The sequence below is a fragment of the Pristiophorus japonicus genome, chromosome 9 (assembly GCF_044704955.1).
Source record: "Pristiophorus japonicus isolate sPriJap1 chromosome 9, sPriJap1.hap1, whole genome shotgun sequence".
In the NCBI taxonomy this organism is placed as follows: Eukaryota; Metazoa; Chordata; class Chondrichthyes; family Pristiophoridae; genus Pristiophorus; species Pristiophorus japonicus.
In genome coordinates this window covers 118,203,051-118,224,712 of record NC_091985.1, presented here as the reverse complement: position 1 = coordinate 118,224,712, position 21,662 = coordinate 118,203,051, and the positions used below count along the sequence as shown (strand labels likewise).

General features: G+C 43.6%; 1 protein-coding gene across 3 annotated transcripts in view; it reads right to left on the bottom strand.

Moving 5' to 3' along the window:
- Positions 1–21,662, bottom strand: part of ugp2b (UDP-glucose pyrophosphorylase 2b) — a 58,744-nt gene that overhangs the window by 20,205 nt on the left and 16,877 nt on the right. For all 3 annotated transcript variants that reach the window (XM_070889758.1, XM_070889755.1, XM_070889756.1), the window contains 2 exons: positions 3,125–3,310; positions 1,999–2,132 (listed from right to left, as the gene is read on the bottom strand). In XM_070889758.1, coding sequence (XP_070745859.1) covers positions 1,999–2,132; positions 3,125–3,310 — 320 coding nt within the window. The remainder of the gene's footprint in view (positions 1–1,998; positions 2,133–3,124; positions 3,311–21,662) is intronic.

Sequence of the window (21,662 nt, the reverse complement as noted above, 5' to 3'; positions counted from 1 at the left end):
TACCGAGACCACGGCTAGAGTTATGGTAGCAACAACTACTGAAGGCTCTTGTGTTGAAATGGAAATAGAGAGACTGTACAAGATCGGAATGGATTAAGTTGTCCTTGTGAAGGACAAAATGGGGGAATGTGGAAATGTATTTTTATCTAGGCTGATACCACACGGTATTTTTGTGCCCTTTTTAATATATAACAAAATGGAGTCCTGGTCCTTCCAGAAATTTCTGCATAAAGCAGTCGGCTTGCATAAACAGCTAAACCTGGCTTGAAAGGGCTGATAGCCATCAGACAGCTAGGAGACAAGTCCTGCTGAGACAAGTACCGCCCCCCCACCATGGTGCTCTCCTATTGTCGATACGACACCAGTTCCACGCCACCCCACCCTTTTTCAAAGTACTCAAACCACCAGCCATTATCTCCTGTAGAGACCTCATCCATTTGTTGCAAAAAGATAACTGACCAGGAAACTGGACAATCCTGACACAATGCAAGGCAAGTAATAGCTCATTACCACACTCTCATCGAGTGATGGCCAGCTGGCCAACTAATAACCCTGACAAAAGGAAATATCTGGAAACCATGTCAGGACAAGGATGTAGTAATTAACCCTATCTGTATTCACTGACTGCGAGACAGAGCCAATACACAGGGAGAGGCCATAACTTGGGTTTTACTGTATAAATATCTCGTGAAACTGTACCATTGCGGAGGTGTTCACTTAGCCATTGACAGAGTGTGACCTTTCCCTTGCTAGCAAGTAAACTAAATAAACTTCTGCCGGAGCTGAAGGTGTCTGAGTCATTTATTGGAGGTCGAGATTTTGACACTCCTCAAATCAATAGGGTTCATAGACATTGAATGTCAGATGTCACAGATTTATTAAGTATACAGTAATTAAACGCACACTTAAAAAACAGCACTTACGACAAAACCTCGCAAGTTCAGTCGGAGGACTCAAACGTGTTACAGTTTGGCCCTCAGTATCTCAATACCTTTACGAATTCTAAGCATCTGTTTTAACAAGTTATTTTTCTGGAGACCAGTATAACTCCACAACTTTGTTATCTTATCAGTAGTTTCACTCGTCCTAGTCTACAAAGTGGAACTTCCAATTAGAAATCTGTACCATTCCATACCAATTTTCTGCTTCTATAAAGGGTGAATTTGCAGACTTTTCCTTCTGCAGAACTAACTTAACTGATTTAAGTGGCTCAATGGGAAGCATTCTCGTCCCTCGAGTCAGAAGGTCCCATTCCAGATACTTGAGCATATAATCTAGGCTGACACTTCAGTGCAGTAGTGAGGGAGTTGTGGAGTTAGAGTGGTCGTTCGGATGAGATGTTAAACCAACATCCTGTATGCCCTCAGTTGGATGCAAAAGATCCCATGGCACTAGTTCAAAGAAAAGCAAGGGAGTTCTGCCTGGTGTCCTGGCCAATATTTACTCCTCAACCATCACCAAAACAGATTGTCTGGTCATTATCACACTGTGGGAGCTTGCTGTGCACAATTTAGCTGCCATGTTTTCTGCATTACAACAGTTACCACATCTCAAAAATGCTTCATTGGCTATAAAGCGCTTCGAGAGATCTTGAGGTCATGAAAGGTGCTATATAACTGCAAGTTTTTTTTTCTGAATTATATGAAGCATATCTTTCAATTAGTTTACTAAACTGATCATTGCTTGAAGTTCAGTCTAATTCAACAATTCAGTGATCACTGCATCTAAAATGGACTTGTACTTCATTATGTAACAGGCAAAAGCGAACGGTTAATATTACAATATAAAAAGAAACAGACTGATTGGCCTTTCCTTAAAAAGGCCAGTCAAAATGTGCAAGCTGGCCTCCCCAAGGGAGTTTCACACTGCTGCAGTGTGAGCCAGATTGAGACAGACTCTGGATTTATGTTGTCCCCATTGTATATTCATGAAATAGTGGCAGTGTAACTGTACCCTTAGATGAACAGACTGCCTGGGGAAAAGACAAAACTTCTTTACCTGCTTTGGTTGAAGGTATGAATTCTCACACGAGAGTGACTGTACTTCTGCAAGATCTTCTTGGTATCCTCATCGGTGTTGAATGAGTTCATCAAGACCAAGGGGACATCTGCATGGTAAGTTTTGTTCAAATGCTGGCAAATCAGGATAAATTTACATTTGATAGGAGGCTAATGTTATGTATTAATTGATGATAATTGAAATTTAATACTTTACTGGTATTAACAACCCAACATACAGATCTGAGCTAACATGCCATAACTAGAATTAGAGCTATACACCAGAATTCCACTGATCTTAGTGATTTTACTTTTGGGTTTTTTCCTCCAATAATCTTGCATCTTTCCTTTAATACAGAGATCCAAACGGAACAATATTCCAGATACGCCGGATATAATTTTAACATTTGTATTCTATAGCACCTATAATTTAGAAAGATGTCCCAAGGCACTCCACAGAGGAGCAATCAGAAAAAAATGGACATGGAGGCAAAGGATGAAATATTCAGAGTGATCAAAAAAGTTTGATCAAAGAGGTGGGTTTCAAAAGGGAGGTGGAGAGGCAGAGAGGTTTAAGGAAGGAATTCCAGAGCATGGAGCCGAGGCAGCTGAAGGCACAGTCACCAATGATGGGACAAATGGAGGGGGGATGCACAAGAGGCCAGAGTTTGAGGAAAGGAGATTGGCTCCATCTGCCCCCTCAAACGACGACTCCACCACGGCTATCTCCGAACCTGGTCAGTGATTCGCGGAGGCTTCAAACCGACTCAAAAATCATCAGAGTTTGGAGCCTTTTTATCTTGCCTTTCAGGCAGCACCTAGAATATAGATGGTAAACAAAAGTTGATCCTGGTTCAGCAGTACTCCTATGGCGACTTCACTCCCACAGATGACTTCAAATACTGAAGGTTCTTCAGGATCTAGCCAAGGAGCCACACAGCTTCACCTGATATCCACACATGCAACACCAAGATCAACTGAAATGGCTCAGAGCTTGAATCTGGAACCTTGAACCTATTCTATATGGCTGAGTATCATTCGTTAGCACAATGAGTAAATAGCAAAATTACCTGCAAGTTTATTCTGATCTGGTCTGGCTATATTAAACAGTATAAATTTGTCCTTACCTCTATCTGCAGAACGGTGAGGTCCAGGAAGGTATACTCATTGCGTACACTAATCAGGCTTTTGGGGCCTTTGCAGCCCATGCTAGTGCCAAGTCCTCCATTCAACTTTACCACCACCAGTTTGCTTAAAAGTGAAGCCACATCATCTGGCAACCCTCGGGCCTTTATTTTATCATATGACTGAATCTGGAAGCAGAATTGAAATTTTAGAAAATTTATACCATTAACCATCTGTACTCAAAGTAGCCACTGTCAAAATCTACTAGAAATTCAATATCAACTGATAATAAAGTGCAATTATAGTTTGTTTTGAAGGCACTTTTTAAAATCCGTTTGTCACTTTTTATTTCGGGCCAGGTAGTCAGGATCAGTGTATTTTCTGGATTTCCCTTGATATTTAGTCTTAGAACATACATAAGAATTAGGAACAGGAGTAGGCCATCTAGCCCCTCGAGCCTGCTCCGCCACTCAACAAGATCATGGCTGATCTGGCCGTGGACTCAGCTCCACTTACCTGCCCGCTCCCCATAACCCTTAATTTCCTTATTGGTTAAAAATCTATCTCTCTGTGATTTGAATACATTCAATGAGCTAGCCTCAACTGCTTCCCTGGGCGGAGAATTCCACAGATTCACAACCCTCTGGGAGAAGAAATTCCTTCTCAACTTGGTTTTAAATTGGCTCCCCCGTATTTTAAGGCTGTGCCCCCTAGTTCTAGTCTCCCCGACCAGTGGAAACAACCTCTCTGCCTCTATCTTGTCTATCCCTTTCATTATTTTAAATGTTTCTATAAGATCACCCCTCATCCTTCTGAACTTCCTTATTGTTTTAATAGAAGGTGTCAGCCTTGGCTCAGTGGTAACACCACTTTCACCCTCTTTCTCTTCCCCTCCCCCACCCCGCCCCGCGTCAGAAGGTTGTGGATTCAAATCCCACTCCAGAGACTTGAGCACATAATCTGGGCTGACACTTCAGTGCATTACTGAGGGAGTGCTGCTCTGTCAGAGGCGCGGTCTTTCAGACACCTCAAGTCGCTGGAAAAATAACACTAACTATGTCTCCGCAAAATCCTACAAATCCCCTGGGGGGACAGACGCACCAACATCAGCGTCCTCGTCCAGGCCAATATCCCCAGCATTGAAGCACTGACCACACTTGATCAGCTCCGCTGGGCGGGCCACATAGTTCGCATGCCAGACACGAGACTCCCAAAGCAAGTGCTCTACTCAGGGCTCCTTCATGAGCCAAAGGTGGGCAGTGGAAACGTTACAAGGACACCCTCAAAGCTTCCCTGATAAAGTGCGACATCCCCACTGACACCTGGGAATCCATGGCCAAAGACCGCCCTAAGTGGAGGAAGTGCATCCGAGAGGGCGCTGAGCACCTTGGGTCTCATCGCCGAGAGCTTGCAGAAATCAAGCGCAGGCAGCGGAAAGAGCGTGCGGCAAACCTGTCCCACCCATCCTTTTCCCTCAACGACTACCTGTCCCACCTGTGAAAGTCTGTGGCTCTCGTATTGGACTGTTCAGCCACCAAACTCACTTCAAGAGTGGAAGCAAGTCTTCCTCGATTCCGAGGGACTGCCTATGATGACTTTCAGATAAGACGTTAAACTGAGGCTCTCTCAGATGGACGGAAAGGATCGCACAGCACCATTCGAAGAAGAGCTGGGGAGTTCACCCGGTGTCCTGGCCAATATTTATTCTTCATCACTAAACAAATTATCTGGTCATTATCACATTACTGTTTGTGCCACTTTTCCTACAATGAAACACTTAAAATAGTACTTCCTCAGATGTAAAGCATTCTGGGACGTCCTGAGATCATGAAATATAAATTAAACTAAAATAGAATATAAATTTTTGTATGACATATAAATCTAAATTCATTCTTTTTCTTTCTACTTCAACCTCCATGCAGAAATAATTAATCTATTATCCAAACAGAAGAATCATTTGATCAAGTCTTTACAAGTTTGGCACTGTAGAAGAAAGGTTTTGATGGCCTGTGCATCATTCTCGAACGTGTATCTTTTCTTTAATACTCCATGCAGTAAAACCTTGGAGACCTGGTCAAACAATATCATGGGTTACCATCCACAGTTCATACATGCCAACCTAGAAAACTAGCAAATGCTGACCAACACTCTCACAAAAGCTAACGGGGAGCGGGAGAGTGAGGAGGAGAAGCAGCGTCGAGCAGGCAGTTCAGAGGTGAGGCGAGCCGGTGCAGCTGCACCAGGGAGGCAAAAAAGTAGAAAGAAATCGAAAGGTGACGTCACAGTCAAGGGGGTAAGTGATTGGTAAGTAGTTTTTCTTTTTCTTTATCAGTAAGTAACCTTTATCATTGTTGTTGCTAAATTAAGTTTATCTAGGGGTTAAGTCACGGTTGGAGAGCTCGGACACATGTTATGCTCCTCCTGTACTATGTGGGAAGTCAAGGACGCTTCCTGACGACTACATGTGCGGGAAGTGTATCCGCCTGCAGCTGCTGACAGACCGCATTGCGGCACTGGAGCTGCAGGTGGATTCACTCTGGAGCATGCACGATGCTGAGAATGACGTGAATAGCACGTTTAGTGAGTTGGTCTTACCGCAGATAAAGAGTACACAGCCAGATAGGGAATGGCTGACCAACAGGAAGAGCAGTGCAAGAAGGTAGTGCAGGGGTCCCCTGCGGTCATCCCCCTGCAAAACAGATACACCACTTAGGGTACTGTTGGGGGGGGGGGGGGGGGGGAAATGACTCATCAGGGGAGGGCAGCAGCAGCCACGTTCATGGCACCGTGGGTGGCTCTGCTGCACAGGAGGGCAGGAAAAAGAGTGGGAGAGCTATAGTGATAGGGGATTCAATTGTAAGGGGAAATAGATAGACCTTTCTGCGGCCGCAATCGAGACTCCAGGATGGTATGTTGCCTCCCTGGTGCGAGGGTCAAGGATGTCTTGGAGCGGGTGCAGGACATTCTGAAAAGGGAGGGTGAACAGCCAGTTGTCGTGGTGCACATAGGTACCAACGATATAGGCAAAAAACGGGATGAGGTCCTACAAGACGAATTTAGGGAGCTAGGAGCTAAAATTAAAAAGTAGGACCTCAAAAGTAGTAATCTCAGGATTGCTACAGGTGCCACATACTAGTCAGAGTAGGAATCGAAGGATAGCTCAGATGAATACGTGGCTTGAGGAGTGGTGCAGAAGGGAGGGATTCAAATTCCTGGGACATTGGAACCGGTTCTGGGGGAGGTGGGACCAGTACAAACCGGACAGTCTGCAGCTGGGTAGGACCAGAACCAATGTCCTAGGGGGAGTGTTTGCTAGTGCTGTTGGGGAGGAGTTAAACTAATATGGCAGGGGGATGGGAACCTATGCAGGGAGACAGAGGGAAGTAGAATGGGGACAGAAGCAAAAGATAGAAAGAAGAAAAGTAAAAGTGGAGGGCAGAGAAACCCAAGGCAAAAAACAAAAAAGGGCCACATTAAGCAAAATTCTGAAGAGGCAAAGTGCGTTTGAAAGACAAGCCTGAAGGCTCTGTGCCTCAATGCGAGGAGTATTCGGAATAAGGTGGATGAACTAACTGTGCAGATAGCAGTTAATGGGTATGTTGTAATTGGCATCACGGAGACATGGCTCCAGGATGACCAAGGCTGGGAACTCAACATCCAGGGGTATTCAACATTTAGAAAGGACAGGCAGAAAGGAAAAGGAGGCGGGGTCACATTGCTGGTTAAAGAGAAAATTAATGCGATATTAAAAAATGACATTAGCTTGGATGATGTGGAATCGGTATGGGTGGAGCTACGGAATACCAAGGGGCAGAAAACGCTAGTGGGAGTTGTGTACAGACCACCAAACAGTAGTAGTGAGGTTGGGGACAGCATCAAACAAGAAATTAGGTATACATGCAATAAAGGTACAGCAGTTATCATGGGTGACTTTAATCTACATATTGATTGGGCTAACCAAACTGGTAGCAATGCAGTGGAGGAGGATTTCCTGGAGTGTATTAGGGATGGTTTTCTAGACCAATGTGTCAAGGAACCAACCAGGGAGTTGACCATCCTAGACTGGGTGATGTGTAATGAGAAAGGACTAATTAGCAATTTTGTTGTGCGAGACCCCTTGGGGAAGAGTGACCATAACATGGTAGAATTCTTTTAGGATTGAGAGTGACAGTTAATTCAGAAACTAGGGTCCTGAACTTAAGGAAAGGTAACTGCGATGGTTTGAGGCGTGAATTGGCGAGAATAGACTGGCAAATGATACTTAAAGGGTTGACAGTGGATAGGCAATGGCAAACATTTAAAGATCACATGGATGAACATCCCTATCTGGAGTAAAAATAAAAACAGGGAAGGTGGCTCAACCGTGGCCAACAAGGGAAATTAAGGATAGTATTAAATCCCAGGAAGAGGCATATAAATTGGCCAGAAAAAGCAGCAAACCCGAGGACTGGGAGAAATTTTGAATTCAGCAGAGGACGACAAAGGGTTTAATTAAGAGGGGGAAAAGAGAGTACGAGAAGAAGCTTGCCGGGAACATAAAAACTGACTGCAAAAGCTTCTTTAGATATGTGAAGAGAAAAAGATTTGTGAAGACAAACGTTGGTCCCTTGCTGTCGGATTCGGGTGAATTTATAATGGGGAACAAAGAAATGGCAGACCAATTGAAGAAATACTTTGGTTCTGTCTTCACGAAGGAAGACACAAATAACCTTCCGGAAGTACTAGGGGACCGAGGGTCTAGTGAGGAGGAACTGAAGGATATCCTTATTAGGCGGGAAATTGTGTTCGGAAAATTGATGGGATTGAAGGCCGATAAATCCCCGGGTCCTGATGGGCCACTTCCTTAAGTACTCTGGGATGCAGACTTAGAAATAGTGGATGCATTGGTGATCATTTTCCAACAGTCTATCGACTCTGGATCAGTTCCTATGGACAAGAGGGTAGCTAATGTAACACCACTTTTTAAAAAGGGAGGGAGAAAGCAGGTAATTATAGACCGGTTAGCCGGACATCAGTGGCGGGGAAAATGTTGGAATCAATTATTAAGGATGAAATAGCAGCGCATTTGGAAAGCAGTGATAGGATCGGTCCAAGTCAGCATGGATTTATGAAAAGGAAATCATGCTTGACAAATCTTCTGGAATTTTGTGAGGATGTAACTAGTAGAGTGGACAAGGGAGAACCAGTGGATGTGGTGTATTTGGACTTTCAAAAGGCTTTTGACAAGCTCCCACACAAGAGATTGGTGTGCAAAATCTAAGCACATGGTATTGGGGGTAATGTATTGACGTGGATAGAGAACTGGTTGGCAGACAGGAAGCAGAGAATCGGGATAAACGGGTCCTTTTCAGAATGGCAGGCAGTGACTAGTGGAGTGCCGCAGGGCTCAGTGCTGGGACCCCAGTTCTTTACAATATACATCAATGATTTGGATGAAGGAATTGAGTATCTCCAAGTTTGCAGATGACACTAAACTGGGTGGCGGTGAGCTGTGAGGAGGATGCTAAGAGGCTGCAGGGGGACTTGGACAGGTTAGGTGAGTGGGCAAATACATGGCAGATGCAGTATAATTGTGGATAAATGTGAGGTTATCCACTTTGGGGGCAAAAACGCGAAGACAGAATATTATCTGAATGGTGGCAGATTAGGAAAAGGGGAGGTGCAACGAGACCTGGGTGTCATGGTACATCAGTCATTGAAGGTTGGCATGCAGGTACAGCAGGCGGTTAAGAAAGCAAATGGCATGTTGGCCTTCATAGCGAAGGGATTTGAGTACAGGGCCTTGGTGAGGCCACACCTGGAGTATTGTGTACAGTTTTGGTCTCCTAACTTGAGGAAGGACATTCTTCCTATTGAGGGAGTGCAGCGAAGATTCACCAGACTGATTCCCGGGATGGTGGGACTGACCTATCAAGAAAGACTGGATCAACTGGGCTTGTATTCACTGGAGTTCAGAAGAATGAGAGGGGACCTCATAGAAACGTTTAAAATTCTGACGGGTTTAGACAGGTTAGATGCAGGAAGAATGTTCCCAATGTTGGGGAAGTCCAGAACCAGGGGTCACAGTCTAAGGATAAGGGGTAAGCCATTTAGGACCGAGATGAGGAGAAACTTCTTCACCCAGAGAGTGGTGAACCTGTGGAATTCTCTACCACAGGAAGTTGTTGAGGCCAATTCACTAAATATATTCAAAAAGGAGTTAGATGAAGTCCTTACTACTCGGGGGATCAAGGGGTATGGCGAGAAAGCAGGAAGGGGGTACTGAAGTTTCATGTTCAGCCATGAACTCATTGAATGGCGGTGCAGGCTAGAAGGGCTGAATGGCCTGCTCCTGCACCTATTTTCTATGTTTCTATGTTTATACATTTGAGTTTAGAAGGATGAGAGGGCATCTCATAGAAACATACAAGATTCTGACGGGACGGGACAGGTTAGATGCGGGTAGATTGTTCCCAATGTTGGGGAAGTCCAGAACCAGGGGACAGTCTTAGGATAAGGGGTAGGCCACTTTGGACTGAGAAAAAGAGAAACTTCTTCACTCAGAGTTGTTAACCTGTGGAATTACCTGCCGCAGAGAGTTGTTGATGCCAGTTCGTTGGATATATTCAAGAGGGAGTTAGATATGGCCCTTACGGCTAAGGGGATCAAGGGGTCCTGAGGGAATGATCAATCATGATCTTGTTGAATGGTGGTGCAGGCTCGAAGGGCCGAATTGTCTACTCCTGCACCTATTTTCTATGATTCTAAAAACAGCATGGAATATAGCACTTATGACATGAAGGCAAAGGGTTGCACTGAAAGTGAAGTAGGACATGGTCAGGTTATAGCTTAAGCTGCAGGCATACCCAACAGTTGATTGCTTTTAGTGTAGGGGGAAACAAATCCTAAAATATAAAAAAGCTCGGGTTTATAGCAATGTTAAATGTAGAAGTTTTACAGAATATAGAACTTACTGAATGAGAATGCAAACACTGAAGGGGCGAGATTATTTTCCAAGGTTAATCTGGGGGGATGCCCCCCTCCTAGAAGGTTTTGATTTTTGTACTTCATTTCCACTGGAGTCCTTAAAACAGATCTGGTGGACAAGGGGAATCTATGGACATTTAAGATTTTAGCAGAGCTTTTTGGTACAGTGCCACACAGGAGATTGGTCCTCAAGGGTGAAAGAAGCTTCTGAAGTGGATCAGAAATTATCTGAATCAGAAGGAACTCAGGACATCTAAATACAGATCTGCATCTATAGAAAGGTGGGTGACTAGTGATATGTCTCAAGGATCAGCATTCTGGCAACTGCTTCCAAAATACATAAAACAAGTTAGAAGTGGGGACAGAAACAAATCTGTCCAAGTTAGCTAATGATAAACTTTGGGGCAGGCGGTTAGGAAATAAAACACGTCCATCAAAAATAGAGGGATTTGAAGAACCTTTCTTGAGACTAGCTGAAGTGCTCTTGCAGAGAGTCAGAACGAGCTCAACAGGCCAAATGGCCTGCTTGTGTGCTGTAACCATTCTATGATTCTACCACTTTGACCAAACTCTTGTCACCTGGCTTGTAGCTCCATCTTTGGCTTGCTGTCAAATTTTGGCCCCCTGATTTAACATTCCTGTAAAGCACCTTGGGATGTTTTCTTACATTAAAGGCACGATAGAAGTGCAAGTTGTTGTAGATTAGGATGTTGAGTTAATAAATTATGCTTATTGCTTAATGTGGATAAATGCAAAACAAAAAAAAGTAATGAGACTGGGAAGAATAATAAGCATCAATAATACAAGCCAAATGGTATTAACCTACAGATACCACATACAAGATGACCAGCTCAAAAGGAGTAACAAGTCCTGATAATCGCCACTTGAAAAATTCAAGCAATATTAAAATAATCATTCCTGCAATTGAAGGTATGCAAGAGTTACCCAGCTTGAATTTCTTCTTTTTGAAATATACTGCTTATACTCACACAGAATCTGAAATTCTTACCCCCACCCAGGGGTGGATGGGCTTCCCCTGAAAGGCTGTGGGATTTTTCAGGATTTGCAAGGAAAAAAAAAAAAGGGGAGAGGGGGCTTTGCGAATACAATGCTTTGTGGCCACTTGGGAAATCGCCCGAGTTCCCAAATGGGCAGTCTGCCCCCGACCCCAACAATCTTGAACTGCAGGTAATCCTTAGCAGTTTGAAACACACTTTATTCTTGCTCTGGGTGTTGGATCTCAGCTTGCTTTGGTGGGAGGGTGGCACAATGGATCATCAAGAAACATTTCTGGAAATTTATCAATCCTAAGTCCCATTATTTTCTCTATTTTGTAAAAAACTAATATTAAATGCACTAAGTTCCTCCCCTTGATTTATTTTTAGCTTCCCTTTGTTCACTGATATTTTATTCTCTTCCGCTACTGTGAAAACAGATACAAAGTACTTGTTTAATAAATTTACCATTACATTGTTATCCATTACCAGATCACCCGTGTCTTTAACAAGCCCACATCTGCCTTGGGCACTCAATATATTTATAAAAACTTTTACTATTGGCCTTTATATTTTTTCATATTCCCATAGGAATCAGCAAGTCTGGAGGACAAAGGCATGGATGAGGGTTTCAGCAGTAGATAGGTGGTGATAGGCAATGTTATATGGAGGTGGAAATAGGTGATCACAACCTTGGTGTCATATTTGACCCCGAGATGAGCTTCCGACCATATATCCAGGCCATCACTGCCTATTTACATCCATGGAACATCGCCCGACTCCGCCCATGCCTCGGTTAATCTGCTCCTGAAATCCTCATTTATGCCTTTATTGTCTCTAGTCTTGGCTATTTTAACACACTCCTGGCCATCTCCCACTTTCTACCCTCCATGAACTGGAGGTCATCCAAAACTCTGCTGTCCCTGTCCTAACTCACATCAAGTGCCATTCACCGATCACCAACGTTCCCTCTAAGCTGCGCGGACCAGCTTTTCCCATGTTAAATTTCGCACATGCGCAAAACTATAAATGGGCCACACAGCCTTGTAAAGGGGTGACGCACCCAAAAAAAGTGAGGAGGAACATTGCCCATCACACCTGTGTCTACTGACCTATGTTGGCAACCGGTTAAGCAACACCACGATTTTAAAATTCTCATCCTGGTTTTCAAATTCCTTCATGGACTTGCCCCTCCCTTTCTTGAAAATTGCCTCCAGCCCCACAACCCTCCGGGATGTCTGCACTCCTCTAATTCTGGCCTCTTGAGCATCCTCGATCTCAAATCACTCCACCATTAATGGCCGTGCCTTCAGCTGCCAAGACCCTAAACTCTGGAATACCCTCCCTAAACCGCTCCAACTCTCTTTCATCCTTTAAGCTACTTCTTAAAACCTACCTCTTTGACCAAGCTTTTGGTCATCTGCCCTAATATCTCATGTCAAATTTTGTTTTATAATGCTCCCGTGAAGAGCATTTGGATGTTTTACTATGTTAATGGCACAATATAAATACAAGTTGCTGATCTTTTTGATGGGAAGGATGTGAAGTTCAGTTCAGGGTCAAATAGATGTTGAGGTTGTGAACAGTCTGGTTCAGAGACTGGCTGCGGAAGAGCATGGTCTTGTGGTGAGCATATGGAGTTTGTGGCTGGGGCTGAAAATGATAGCTTCAGTCTTCCCAATGATTAACTGGAGGAAATTGTGGCTCATCCAGAACTGGACATCAGATACACATTCAGAAAAGGTTATGGGGAGATTTGATAGGTGTTCAAAATCATGAAGGGTTTTGATAAAAGTAATTAAAGGAGAAACTGTTTCCAGAACAGAAAAGAGACGGTAACCAGAGGACACAGATTTAAGGTAATTCGCAAAAGAACCAGAGATAACACGAGGGGGGAAAAAAAAAAAATGTATGCAGCAAGTTATGATGATCTGGAATGCACTGCCTGGGAGAAGATTCAATAACTTTCAAAAGAAATTAGATAAATGCCTGATGGGAAAACATTTGCAGAGATATGGGGAAAGAGCAGGGGATGGGTCCAATTGTGTAACTCTTTCAAAGAACCGGCACAGGCACAATGGGCCAAATGACCTCCTTCTGTGTTGCATCATTCTGTATTTCTGACAACAGAGATAATGGAGAGGTCTTCTCCCTAAACAAGCATCAACAGGATCCTGCACACAGTTGCTGAAAATATAGCTGCTGGTCTATAAGTTTGCGGTTAGCCAAGTTTTGCCAAACAGCCTCATTTTAAAAAAAAAAGGTTTGCTAACCTAATCCTTCTGAAGTCTGTTACTGGATGTTTGCATTTATGTTATTGCAGAACTATAGCAATTTGATTTTGGTGTAATAGGATAATGTTGACCTGATATTTAGTAGTTTCAGTTGCTGCTCTACTGAGCGTCTCACTTGCAAATTCAATATCAGTTTAATTTTAGTAAAGCTGATGGATTTTGTGCAAAACTTTTGCTATTTTATAAGTATACTGTATGAGACAATTCTACTTCTTCCCTGCATGGCTATATGATCCAAAATGCAGTGTTGTGACAGGAACATTCAGTCCCTCCCACCCAAAATTTGCACAATCAGACCAGCCCCAGCTGTGGCTCAGTGGGTAGCACACTCTGCTTAGAGGCAGAAGGTTGTGGGTTCAAGTTCCACTCGAGGGACTTGAGCACAGAAATTTAGGCTGACACTCCTGTACAGTGCTGAGGGAATGTGTACTGTCAGAGGTGCAGTCTTTCGGCTGAGACATAGGAGCAGGAGTAGGCAATTTGGCCCATCAAGCCTGCTCTGCAATTCAATAAGATCATGGCCTCAGCTCCATTTCCCTGTCCGCTCCCCATTTACTCCCTTATTGCTCAAAAATCTGAATATCTTTAAGTCAGAGATAGACAATGACCCAGCCTCCACTGCTCTCTGGGACAGAGAATTCCACAGATTTACAACCCTTGAGAAGAAATTTCTCATCAGTTTTAAATGGGCGACCCCTTATTATAAAACTATGCCCCCTAGTTCGAGATGTTAAACCGAGGATCCTGTCTGCTCTCAGGTGGACGTGAAAGATCCCATGGCACTATTTTGTAGAGCAGTGGAGTTATTCCCAGTGTTCTGGCCAATATTTATCCCTCAAATCAACATTACAAAAAAAAAACACACAATATATCTAATTATCACGTTGCTGTTTGAGAGAGCTTGCTGTGTGTACATTGGTTGCCACGTTTCCCACTTTTACAACAATGACTACGCTCCAAAAGTACTTCATTAGCTGAATTGTGCTTTGAGACATCCGGTGGTCATGAAAGGCTCCATATAAATCTAAGTTTTTCTTTCATCTGCCGAGGGACAGTCCCCAGCACATTGCACAATTATAACAAGGGTCTATTCCTGCTATTGTGTAATGCTCTCTCCTCGGAGTCAGAAGGTCGTAGGTTCAAGTCCCACTTAAAACTTGAGCACAAAAAAAAATCTAGGCTAACATTCCAGAGCAGTGCTGAAATGCTGCACTGTTGGAGGTGCCATCTTTCAGATGAGACGTTAAACCAAAGCCACACTGCTCACAGGTGGACGTAAAAGATCCCATGGCCACTATTTCGAAGAAGAGCAGTGGAGTTATCCCCAATGTACAAATCTGCTGTGTGCAAATTGGCTGCCACATTTCCTACATTACAGCAGTGACTACACGTCAAAAATACTTCATTGGCTGTAAAGCACTTTGGGAAGTCTGGAGGCCATGAAAGACACTATATAAATGCAAGTCTTTCTTTCTTTACTATTGAGCAGCTTGCCCCTCTCCACAAACCTACAGCACCCCACCCCAGACAGGGATGATGCTAGCCTGGTCATCACACATCCTTCAACCCAATCCTGCAATAAATGCATCCTAGAGTACTTAAGGAGGTGGCCTTGGAAATAGTGGATGCATTGACAGTCATTTTCCAACATTCCATTGACTCTGGATCAGTTCCTATGGAGTGGAGGGTAGCCAATGTAACCCCACTTTTTAAAAAAGGAGGGAGAGAGAAAACAGGGAATTACAGACCGGTCAGTCCGACATCGGTAGTGGGTAAAATGATGGAATCAATTATTAAGGATGTCATAGCAGTGCATTTGGAAAGAGGTAATATGATAGGTCCAAGTCAGCATGGATTTGTGAAAGGGAAATCATGCTTGACAAATCTTCTGGAATTTTGTGAGGATGTTTCCAGTAGAGTGGACAAGGGAGAACCAGTTGATGTGGTATATTTGGACTTTCAGAAGGCTTTCGACAAAGTCCCACACAAGAGATTAATGTGCAAAGTTAAAGCACATGTGATTGGGGGTAGTGTGCTGACATGGATTGAGAACTGGTTGTCAGACAGGAAGCAAAGAGTAGGAGTAAATGGGGACTTTTCAGAATGGCAGGCAGTGACTAGTGGGGTACCACAAGGTTCTGTGCTGGGGCCCCAGCTGTTTACACTGTACATTAATGATTTAGACGAGGGGATTAAATGTAGTATCTCCAAATTTGCGGATGACACTAAGTTGGGTGGCAGTGTGAGCTGCAAGGAGGATTCTATGAGGCTGCAGAGCGACTTGGATAGGTTAGGTGAGTGGGCAAATGCATGGCAGATGAAGTATAATGTGGATAAGTGTGAGGTTATCCACTTTGGTGGTAAAAACAGAGAGACAGACTATTATCTGAATGGTGACAGATTAGGAAAAGGGCAGGTGCAAAGAGACCTGGGTGTCATGGTACATCAGTCATTGAAGGTTGGCATGCAGGTACAGCAGGCGGTTAAGAAAGCAAATGGCATGTTGGCCTTCATAGCGAGGGGATTTGAGTACAAGGGCAGGGAGGTGTTGCTACAATTGTACAGGGCCTTGGTGAGGCCACACCTGGAGTATTGTGTACAGTTTTGGTCTCCTAACCTGAGGAAGGACATTCTTGCTATTGAGGGAGTGCAGCGAAGGTTCACCAGACTGATTCCCGGGATGGCAGGACTGACCTATCAAGAAAGACTGGATCAACTGGGCTTGTATTCACTGGAGTTCAGAAGAATGAGAGGGGACCTCATAGAAACGTTTAAAATTCTGACGGGGCTAGACAGGTTAGATGCAGGAAGAATGTTCCCAATGTTGGGGAAGTCCAGAACCAGGGGACACAGTCTAAGGATAAGGGGGAAGCCATTTAGGACCGAGATGAGGAGGAATTGCTTCACCCAGAGAGTGGTGAACCTGTGGAATTCTCTACCACAGAAAGTTGTTGAGGCCAATTCACTAAATATATTCAAAAAGGAGTTAGATGAAGTCCTTACTACTAGGGGAATCAAGGGGTATGGTGAGAAAGCAGGAATGGGGTACTGAAGGTGCATGTTCAGCCATGAACTCATTGAATGGCGGTGCAGGCTAGAAGGGCCGAATGGCCTACTCCTGCACCTATTTTCTATGTTTCTATGTGTTGTGAATTTGTACTATACCATTTACTCGTGTGCAAGCCCAATATAAATTGTATACAATTAAAAACTAAGCCAACCAGATGAAGTGCACACAGGGCTTAGTGAGAGTCAAGTTGTACTGACATGTTTCCCTTCATATATAAATAAAAACATGTTACTTTTCATAAATCATATTTAAATTGTTCAGTATTTTTCTTCTACTTCCTGACCTGTCAGCTGGACACTTTTCAGCCCCCAAACTTGCCTCAAATAATCCCCTGTTCACTGGTGTGCTCATAGAATACAGGTCCCTTGTTAATGAACCAATACTGTAAGCCTCAATATAGAAAGTCTGCCAGTTGGACAAAATTAACTCCTTTGCTCCTGCAACTTTATGAAAAACTGGAGAAATGACCCAGACACACAATAAATCCTCAATTTATAAACTTTTATCAAGAAAATAATGACAAAGATGGAATTAGAACAGAAAGCATGTGCATCAAATTAAAATGTGTGTTGTAGAGGTTTATTATTTTGATATAATGCATTTAGAATTGTGTAATTACAGCATGAAGACCACAAATAAGATCTTTCAATCCAGAATATTGCATCAAATACATACGAGTAATAATTGACAGTCTACTTCAATGTACACTGTTTGGAACTCATCAGCCTAAATCATTCTTGCTGCGCAGAAAACTTTGTATATTTGGAGTGCACTGCTGCTCCAAGTAGCAATCTGGCCGCTAGCTAGAAACCAAACACTGGAATTTGTCAACGAGCTGGAGGTCAGCACTAACAAAATGTAAAAAAAAAATTTTTATAAAATGATCTCCTCAAAAGATAACTACTTTTTCTTAAGAGTATTCATTTAATTCAATTTGTAGATTAAGAAAAGGCCCTACAGTGGCTTAACCCTGGAATGTTTTTCTGCCAATCACAGCAATGTAATTTTTTTTTTTAAAAAGTAGACAAACATTCAACTGTAGACAGAAATTCAACTGCTGTATCCCCATTAGTATTAGCCATTCTGAACACAGCCAGCATTGTTCCACTGTCAACCCTCAGTGCAAGCACAAAACTGATTTCCACCTAACCTCAGCTTCCAGCATTCCAAACGGTTACTGAAAATAGTGAACAGCCAAAGTGCTGTAAGCCAAGCCTAGGCAAAGACCATTCCCACAGAAACAAAATGCGAGTTGGCTGGTCTTCAAAATGTGATACTAGCCCCCTTGTAGCAAATTTATTCCCTCACCCCACATATACAGCATATTCTATTATTCATTCCCTTCATCTGAGTCACACCTTTAAATTAATACTGCAAATTATCATCTTATTGACAAGACTGGAAGGAAATTTGCTCATATCTGGATCTAGGGTAGGGAAGAATACATTATTTGAAATACTCCCCCATCCGCCTAGAGTTCGCTCCAACATTCAATAAGATCACGGCTGATTTTCTACTTCAATTCCACTTTCCTGCACTATTCCCATATCAACTTGATTCACTTAACAAAAATCTGTCAATCTCGGTCTTAAATGTACTCAACGATTGAGGGAGAGGGATCAGGCGAGTGGAAACTTTTTTAAAGTCAAAAAGAAAGGAGAAGGCAATATAGTGCAGGGTAGCGATAGGGGTAATGATAACTAGAGTGCGACAGGAAGGGACAGAGCGTATAAACATAAGAGTGCATCAGAAAGTGGGGTCAGAGTAAGGAAAAATGGTAAAATGCCAAAATTAAAAGCTCTATCTGAATGCACGCAGTATTCGTAACAAGATAGATAAGTTGTCGGCACAAATAGAAATAAATGGGTAAGATCTGATAGCCATTACAGAGATGTGGTTGCAAGGTGACCAAGGCTGGAACTGAATATTCAGGGGTATTTGACATTTCGGAAGGATAGGCAAAAAGGAAAAGGAGGTGGGGTAGCTCTTAATAAAAGGATGAGATCAGTGCAGTTGTGAGAAATGATATTGGCTCAGAAGATAGAGATGTAGAATCAGTTTGGGTGGAGATAAGAAATATGGCAAAGAAGTCACTGGTGGGAGTAGTCTATAGGCCCCCTAACAGTAGCTACACTGTAGCAGATAAATCAAGAAATAACAGAGGCTTGTAAGAAAGGTACATGGGTGATTTTAATCTTCATATTGATTGGACAAATCAAATTGGCAAAGGTAGCCTTGAGGAAGAGTTCATAGTGTATTCGGGATGGTTTCTTAGAACAATATGTTGTGGAACCAACCAGAGAGCAGATTATTTTACACACTGCTGATCTGTAATGAGACTGGATTAATTAATGATCTCATACTAAAGGATCCCCTTGGGAAGAGTGATCATAGCATGGTAGAATTTTAAATTCAGTTGGAGGGCGAGAAAGCTGGGTCTCAAAACTAGTGTCCTGAACTTAAATAAAGGCAATTACAAAAGGTATGAAGGCAGAGTTGCCTAAAGTGGACTGGGAAAATAGATAAAGGGTAAGACAGCAGCGAGCAGGGGGAGCATAAATTGAGTGGGAGGCCCAGAGACAGCACAGACCGGAGCAGCAAGCAGGTGGAGAGCTGGGAGCAACTCAACACAGGAGTGACATCAGAAACCAAAAGTGACATCGGCGCAAGGGAAGGAACTGTTGTCTAGCTGGTAAGTGTTGTTTTTTTTGTCTTCGAGAATTACGATTATTTCATAGTTTAGTTTATAGTCAATTAACTAGAGGCACGGCAGGGCAGCTCAGTCCCGTGGAGTGCACATCCTGCGCCTTGTGGAAGTCCTGGATGCTTCACGTAGCCTGGATGACATGTGCAGGAAGTGTCACCAGTTACAGCAATTTGAGCTCCATGTTTCGGAGCTTGATCAGTGGCTGGAATCACTGCGGTGCACCTGCGAGGCTGAGAGCTACGTGGATAGCACGTTTCCAGAGGTGGTCACCCTGCAGCCTAAAAGTGCAGGCAGAGGCAATGGGTGACCACCAGACAAAAGGGGAGGATCAGGCAGGTAGTGCAGGAGTCCAGAATCCAACTTGCTCTCCAACCAGTATTCTGCTCTGAGTGCTGGCAAGGGCAATGGTGCCTCTGGAGAGTGCAGCCAGAACCAAGTCTACAGCACCACGGGTAGCTCAGCTGCACAGGGGGAGGGGAGGAAGAAGCATGGAAGAGCAATAGTGGTAGGGGATTCGATAGTTAGGGGAGCAGACTGGCATTTCTGTGGCTGCAGACATGCTCCAGGATGGTATGTTGCCTCCCTGGTGCCAGGGTCAAGGATGTCACCGAGCAGCTGCAAGACATTCTGGGGGGGGGGGGGGGGGGGGGGGGAGAAAGAGAAAGAGGGTGAACAGCCAGAGGTCATGGTCCATATCTGTACCAATGACATTAGGTAGAAAGAGGGAGGAGGTCCTACAGGCACAGTTTAGGAAGCTAGAAGATTAAAAAGCAGGACCTCAAAAAGGTAGTAATCTCCGGGTTACTGCTGGTGCCACGTCCTAGTGAGTACAGAAATAGGAGGATAGAGAAGATTAATGCATGGCTGCAGAGATGGTGCAGGTGGGAGAGCTTTAGATTCTTGAGGCATTGAGACAGTTTCTGGGGGAGGTGGGTCCTGTACAAGCTGGATGGGTTGCGGTTCAACAGAGCCAGAACTAGTAGCCTCACGGGAGGGTTTGCTAGTGCTATTGGGGCGGGTTTAAACTAGCTTGGCAAGGGGATGGGAACCGGAGAATAGATTTATTGGGGAGAGAAACAATGCTACAACTGGGCACCAGAAAAGTAGAAATGGAATTTGGAAGACACAGGAAACAAGGGCTGGAAAATAGACACGGGAGTTTTGGCACCGCTAAATGGGATATACTTCAATGCAAGGATTATAGGGAATAAGGCTGAGAGCACAGATATAGACACTTGGAGGTACAATATTAATGCTATTACTGAGACGTAGCTGAAAGGAGGACAGATATGGCAGCTCAACATTCCTGGTTACAGGGTTTTCAGGATAGAGGGGGGTGTCACAGTATTAATTAAATAACTAATTACCGTTGAGAAGGGATATGTTAGAGGGGTCATCAAACGAGGCCATATGGGTTGAATTGAAGAAAAAGGGACGATCACACTACTGGGAGTGTACTCTAGAACCCCAGTCAGCGGGAGATAGAACAAATATATGGGCAAATTGCTGCAAAGTTCAAAAACTATAGGAGGTGTAATTGTGGGGGATTTCAACTACCTTAATATTAACTGAGAAAAAAAAGCAGTGTGAATGATAGGAGGGTGCAGAATTCCTAAAATGCATTCAGGACAACTTCTTTAACCAGTATGTAGCAAGCCCAACAAGGAAGGGGGTGGCCCTGGACTTTATTTTGAGGAATGAAGAGGGGCAGGTGGAACAGGCATCAGTGGGAGAGCATTTTGGTGCTAGTGATCATAATTCAGTAAGATTTAGGGCAGTTATGGAAAAGGACAAAGATAGACCAGGAATAAAGGTTTGCAACTGGGGGCAAAGCCAATTTTGCTGAGCTGATATGGGATTTGGCCAAAGAGGACTGGAAACGACTACTTGATGGTAAATCAGTGTCAGAGCAGTGGGAGGCATTCAAGGAGGAGATACTGAGGGTACAGAGCAAGTTGGTTCCCTTAAAAATAAGGGTGGGGCTAACAAATCTAGAGTCCCCGGATGTCAAGGGACATACAAGGTAGGATAAAGAAAAAAGGGAAGCAGATACAGAGAACTCCATACTGCACAGACTCCAGGAGAGTATAAGTGCAGAGGTGCAATTAAAAAGATATTAGGAAAGCAAAAGGAGAGCATGAAATAATGTTGGGAAGTAAAATCCAAAAATGTTTTATAAATACATTAAGAGCAAGAGGATAACTAAAGAAAAAAAAAAAGAGTGGGGCCTATTAGAGACCATAAAAGGAGATGTGTGTGTGTAGACAGAAGACATGGATATGATTCTTAATGAATACTTTGCATCTGTTTTCACAGAAGAGTGGTGATGCAGACTTTGCAATGAGGGAGGAGTGTGAAATATTAGACGACAAACATGGAGGAGAGGAGAAGTATTAAAGGGCTTAGCAGCTTTGAAAGTGGACAAATCCCCAGACCTGGATGAGATGTATCCCAGGCTGTTCAGAGAAGCAAAAGAGGAAATAGCAGATGCTCCGACCATCATTTTCC